At 36.0% G+C, this 6,295-nt stretch overlaps 1 protein-coding gene across 1 annotated transcript; it reads right to left on the bottom strand.

The window, feature by feature from the left end:
- Positions 1-426: 426 nt before the first annotated feature.
- Positions 427-5,206, bottom strand: LOC101023450 (olfactory receptor 5K1). The gene has a single exon (XM_031662955.1). It carries the CDS (start codon positions 4,776-4,778, stop codon positions 3,852-3,854), a length of 927 nt encoding a protein of 308 aa, XP_031518815.1. The 5' UTR covers positions 4,779-5,206; the 3' UTR covers positions 427-3,851.
- Positions 5,207-6,295: the final 1,089 nt, after the last annotated feature.

The following is a 6,295-nucleotide window of genomic DNA, read 5'->3' as shown; positions in this document are numbered from 1 at the left end:
CTTCAAACTATACTATAAGGCTATAGTCACCAAAACAGAATGGTACTGGTATGAAAATAAGCATATAGACCAATGGAACAAAATGAAGAACCCGGAAATAATGCCAATACTTACAGTCAGCTGATCTTTGACAAAGCAAAGAAAAACATAAAGTGGGGAAAGGACACCCATCAATCAAGGACTAGATAAAGAAAATGTATACTATTGAATACTACCCAACCATGAAAAGGGGAAAAAAAAATGATGGCGTTTTCAGCAACCTGAATGGAGCTGGAGACTATTGTTCTAAGTGAAGTAACTCAGGAATGGAAAGCCAAACATTGTATGTTCTTATTTAAAAGTGAGACCTAAGCTATGAGGATGCCAAGGCATAAGAATGATACAATGGACTTAAGGGACTCAGGTGGAAGGGTGGGAGGGGAGTGAAGGATAAAAGACTACAAATTGGGTACAGTGTACACTGCTCCAGTGATGGGTGCATCAAAATCTCAGAAATCACCACTAAAGAACTTATCAATGTAACCAAATTCCACCTGTTCCCCCAATACCTATTGAAATACAAATAAAATTGAAAGACCTACAAATTAACCCAAATGTTAATTTTTGTAAACATGATGAGGCAAAATTATGACACTAACCGATGAGTCAACAGGAAGATTCACGTTATCATGTCATTCAATATGCCAGTTCCTGAAGTGACAATGCTGTCTAGGCAAGTAAGAATTGTCAGAACACAAATATTCCTAAGTGAACCAATCACTTCTAGAATTACTTTCCTCTTAACCATTTCTCTGTGCTTCACTCTAGTGTCTATCTTCAGCCATTGTTCCAATATCTCACCCAGTGTCTATCTTCAGCCATTGTTCCAATATCTCACCCACTAATTTTCTGATATAGTTAAATATGCTTGAACTTTAGTGTGAAATGATCATGAGAAAGAAGTGATCAATTTCATGAAGTTGATGAAAATTGTGTTGGATTGCCACTTGAATGAAATATAAAGGACATATTGAGAAATATGTCCTTGCAGACATGACAAATAGGTCCTTGCAGACATAAAACAATTAAAATGGAAAAAAGAACAAATGAGAAAAATGTAAACAAATTCAAAAGAGAAAAATTTGTACAATAAAGAAGTGATGCCCCTGTGGTGTCACTGACCGTTTTTTAAAAAATCAATCTATTATTATTATAATTATAATTACTATTATTCCTCGAAGTAAAAAGTTAAATAAAGGTTGTTTTGAATTTTCATACTTTAATTTTCCGAAAAATAATACCAAGGAAAATCCTTGATATTTGATTCAGTCTTTTTAAAATTTTTAAAAAATTAAGGACACATTTGTGATCATAACTAAACTTTGGTTAAGGATGAGATAAAATATTTATAATTTTTAATTTTATTTTTCAAAATATTGTTTTAAACATGCCTGTTTTCCTCTGCATATTATAAAATGAGTTGAGATTTTAAAAATATTGATTTTATCAGATATTTTTCTCCCATAACCAGTAATTCTCAGATAAAGCCTGCCTGTAATTCTGTCTTACCCAATGACTATACCTGCCATTTCAGACAGCAGCCAGGGCAATCACATTTATTGATATAACAGAAGGAGGCCAGAGTCACACAATAGTGTTATATTCACTTTTTTAAAATTTCTGAGCATACCTTTGATATTCCAGACAGAGAGAATAGATTAAGACAGAATCTCATTTTTGAGTCCAATTTTATTTCATAAAAGTACATTCGGGAAACATTTGTAATGATGTGAAAATTAAGTATCATCCTAGAATTAAGGATTCAGTCAGTTGGGAAAAAAGCAACGTCAGAAGGGAAGAGTCGGTGTTGCCTGGAAAGGGTTCTGTGGTTTCAATTCCCAGGGGGTGTCCTGGCATGGGAGTGGGGTCACAATTGCTCAGGGAGGTTTGGTGACCTATGTGCAAAAGGGACCTTCAAAAGGGACGCATGTAAGCTTTCAAAATCCTACATTGTAGTGGTGTTTTTTGCATCGGAAGTGCAAAAATGATGCATTTCAACATTTCCTGGACTCATTGGGAAGAGGTCAAAAGAATTTACTCAGAAATTAGCACAGCAAGAGTAAAAGAGAGAGAGCCAGCCAACCCAAAGCCTTGTGGGTTGGATAAATAGACATTTTAGCTGAAAATCAATGTAGCCTGAGGAGTAGACATGGATGTAGATACCTGAAGTGATAGTGGCATGAAGAAATAACCAGAGGGTCAAATAGGTTCAAACATCTCACAGAATCATAGCTTGGACAGAGCTCATATATAATCTGGTACCTGTGCTCAGTACCATGATACCAGGCAAGGACCTATACACTTATATGCAACGAAGGAAGAGTGTAGGTAGTGTTGGGTAAATCCTAAATTGATGGAATTTAATTTGAAACAAACAAGATCTTCACATGTCCGAGTATAACTGGAATGAACTAGGTTAGATTTTCTTGGAGGTTACAAAGAAAAACTAGGTGGTTATATTTTTGTGTTGATCAGTTAGGGAATTGGAAATGCATCTGCTCTCCTATTACTTTTTCTGTACAGACTCAGCATATTGACTTTTCCTGTGATGCCAGCCTCTGGTGGCTGGTTAGCCTGGGGCACTTGACAATTGCTTTCTGGGAAGTTAGGCAGGTCCTCAGAGCAAGAGGTGGAAGGGAGATTTTTTTCTATTATGTGACATAGGTCCTTCTTAATCCAGAAGTTAGTAATAAAAATTGTGGCAATATTCCATTATTTAAGAAGATGGAAAAACTGGCATTTTTTGTAACTGATATGACCCAACACCCAGAACCATGCCTACCTATAGCAGGATTTCAATAAGTATATGTTGAGTGAATAATTGGAAAGTAATTTTTAAAATGATATTACATTAAAGTCATTACTCTACCCACAAACCCAACTTCAGGTTTTGCAATAGTGAAAAGAAAAAAAAATTAGATAAGCTCTACCTACTGTTTAACAATGCTATGTTTTACATTTCTATATATAATATACCTAGGGTAGTGTCTCTATGGTTGAAGCTTTTCCTCACCTCTCAGCTAGGAGCACGGAGACATTGCGCCTAACTCACTGACAGAGCAGCTCTTCAAATCCTACATGAGGTTTGAACTGTTTTTCTGGAAGTTTATGTTATGGTATCTTTATGCAGGTAGATGTGAGAGTAGATAGAACTCTCTTAATGTAGCTTGTCTTGAAAATTGACATTCTGTGTTTAATATTTAACTCAATAATAATTTAAATTTGGAAATCTGATATTCACTATTATTTGACAGCTTCGTTTTCCCAATACTTCCTTTCTAACTACAGTAATGTCCCCATAATGCTATTAAAATTGATTTCTCAAAATTCGCTTGCCACAATTTTGTTGCTCATGGATGTAAGTGATTTTTCTGGTTGACCATCATATGATCTTAAGCCCTTTCAGTTTAACCATAATGCTCATGCTCTAAGCTATTAAAATAGTTTATCTAGTTATCAATGCTTAATGGAATGGTCCTTTCAACTTGTAACTTCCAGTTTTGCTGTGTTCTTTTGGATGCTTACCATCCTTGATGCCAACACAGACCAAGAGCTTGACAACATACTGCAGTGTTACTTGAATGAGCTCAAAATTAGAATTTCATTTTTGTTATTTTGAATTTTTACCACAGTTGACTCTTTTGTTTGTATATTCTACCCTTACCTATTGCCACTTAATTTGAAAGTTTTATTATATATTCAAATTTACTTATAATTTGTGCATTTCCTCTGTGTAATTTCATATGGATGTTTTTGCTGCATTTAAATCATTAAACTATAGTGGATGTCACTTGTTTCCATCTTTCTTGAGATTATTTCTTCATCAGAATTTTTCTTAAGACACTTATTACTTCCTTGTTTCTCAGGCTATAAATGAAAGGATTTAGTAAGGGAACTACTATTGTAAATAAAATTGCAGCTGGTATATCTTTATCCCCTTCTTCGAGCAAATTTGGTCTAACGTACATGAAGAAAAGAGACCCATAGAATAATGAAACTGACAAAAAGTGGGATGCACAGGTAGAAAAGGCTTTGGCCCTTCCCTCTTTGGATTTCATTCTGAAAATAGTAAGAAGAATATAGAGATAAGATATTAAGACACTACCTATGGTAAAGACTTGAACTGAACCTGAGAAGATGAATAGAACCAGTTCATTGATATAAGGATCAACACGAGAGAGTCTATACAAGGGAAGAATGTCACAGTAAAAGTGGTTGATGTGATTCGATCCACAGAAAGCTAACCTAAATACAAGCCCTACATGAATCATGGAATGCAGGTTTCCAGCTATGAAGGCCCCTGTGGTCATCTGAATGCAGAGTTTCTTGGACATCATGATGTGGTACTGCAGTGGGCTGCATATAGCCACATAGCGGTCATAGGCCATTGCCGCCAGAAGAAAGCAGTCTGCAGTTTCCACAGTGCAGAGAAAATAAAACTGTACTGTACATTCATAGAGGGAAATCCTTTTGTCCTCAGAAAAGAAGTTCTCTAACAGTTTGGGGGTAATGGCACAGGCACAGCAAGAATCCACAAAAGCCAGGTTTCCCAGAAAGATGTACATTGGTGTGTGAAGTCGACGGTGTGTAAATATCAGTGCCACCATACCAATATTCCCCACCATGGTGATCAGATAGATGGCAAAGAACACCACAAACAGCAGAGTCTTCAGCTCTGGGTGATCTGTAAACCCCGTGAGGATAAACTCATTTTTCATGGTATGATTTTCTTCAGCCATTCCTGACTTGTCTGAAAAACAATTGTGGAGAAATAAGGCACTAATTTATAATATGCCACAACTATTGAGGTCTCTTTGGCTTAAAGGAAGGAGAGCATCTTCCACAATGCTTCCTCATGTTGCCTGGACTTTGGTGCATGCCCCGTTCATGGGGAGAATGAATTTCGTAAAGAATTACCTCTTTGGCTAGTGATGAAATATATTTTCAGTACCCTTTAAAATCATTTTTAAACCATTTCAATGGTACCTAATAGTAGCTTTTCAGTCCTCTCTGTCCTTCCACCCTCCACCGTCAAGAAGGCCCCAGTGTCTGTAGTTCCATTCTTTCCGTTCATGTGTACTCCGTGTTTAGCTCTCACTTATAAGTGAGAACATGCAATACTTGGTTTTCTGTTCCTCCATTAGTTTGCCTAGGATAATGGCCTCCAGCTCTGTCCATGTTGCTACAAAGGACATGATCTCATTCTTTCTTATGGCTGCACAGTATTCAATGGTGTGTATGTAACACATTTTCTTTATCCAGTCAATTGTTGATGGGCATTTAGGTTGATTCCATGTCTCTGCTATTGTGAATATTTCCAGCACATTTTGAGGAAGAAAAACATCAGATTATCTTCACAAAGATGGCTTTTGAGGTCTTCACAGAAAGATCCAGAGAACAACACTTCTCTATATGGGTTAAGTAAAGCTGATCCATAGTTTAAATGTCAGCAATTGGTATCAACGTTCCCAAAAATTTCAATGAATATATATGTACTGATTAACAAGGTTGTTTAAAAGACTATTTTTATATGCCAATGTTAATAGCAGCATTATTCATAATAGCCAAAAAGTGGAAACAACCCAAATGTCCAAGGATGATGAAAAAATAAATGGTGATATATACATACAATGGAACACTATTCAACCCTAAAAAGGGATGAGATTCTCACTTGTTACAACATGGATCAACCTTGGGGACATAATGCTAACTGAAATAAGCTAGTCAAAAGAGGACCAATATTCTATTACTCCATTTACAGGTACCTAGAGTAGTCAAATTTATAAAGACAGAATATAGAGTGGTGGTTGTCAGTGGGAGGTGGGAACGGGGAGCTATTTCTTATTGGTTACAGAGTTTCAGTTTGGGAAGATAAATAAAGTTCTAGATGAGTAGTGGTGATGACTGTATTAATACAACAATGCAAATGTACTTAATTCTATTGAACTACACTCTTAAATATGGCTAAGATGATAAATTTTTTGTTATGTATTTTCTACCACAATAAAAAATTTAAATGCCTATTTTGAGTTGTATATTCTTAGTAATTTACTATCTCAAATACTACTGGACTGTACACGTAAACATAACATGCTTTGGAAACAGGCTATTTTTAAGGTATTTGTACCCCTCTGGGGTGGGGAGGAAAAGGGATGTGGGTGGAAGTGGGGAGGAGACAGAGAGATTAGGGGAAATGAGAAAAAATGCCTATACTAGAAACCATCCAGGTTATTTATATACAATTTATGCATACAAT

The sequence above is a fragment of the Papio anubis genome, chromosome 2 (genome assembly GCF_008728515.1).
Source record: "Papio anubis isolate 15944 chromosome 2, Panubis1.0, whole genome shotgun sequence".
NCBI classification, from domain to species: domain Eukaryota; kingdom Metazoa; phylum Chordata; class Mammalia; order Primates; family Cercopithecidae; genus Papio; species Papio anubis.
This window is presented reverse-complemented; position numbering and strand designations above follow the sequence as displayed.

Coding starts and splice junctions, on each gene's coding strand:
- LOC101023450 (XM_031662955.1), bottom strand. CDS start 4,778: ATGGCTGAAGAAAATCATACCATGAAAAATGAGTTTATCCTCACGGGG.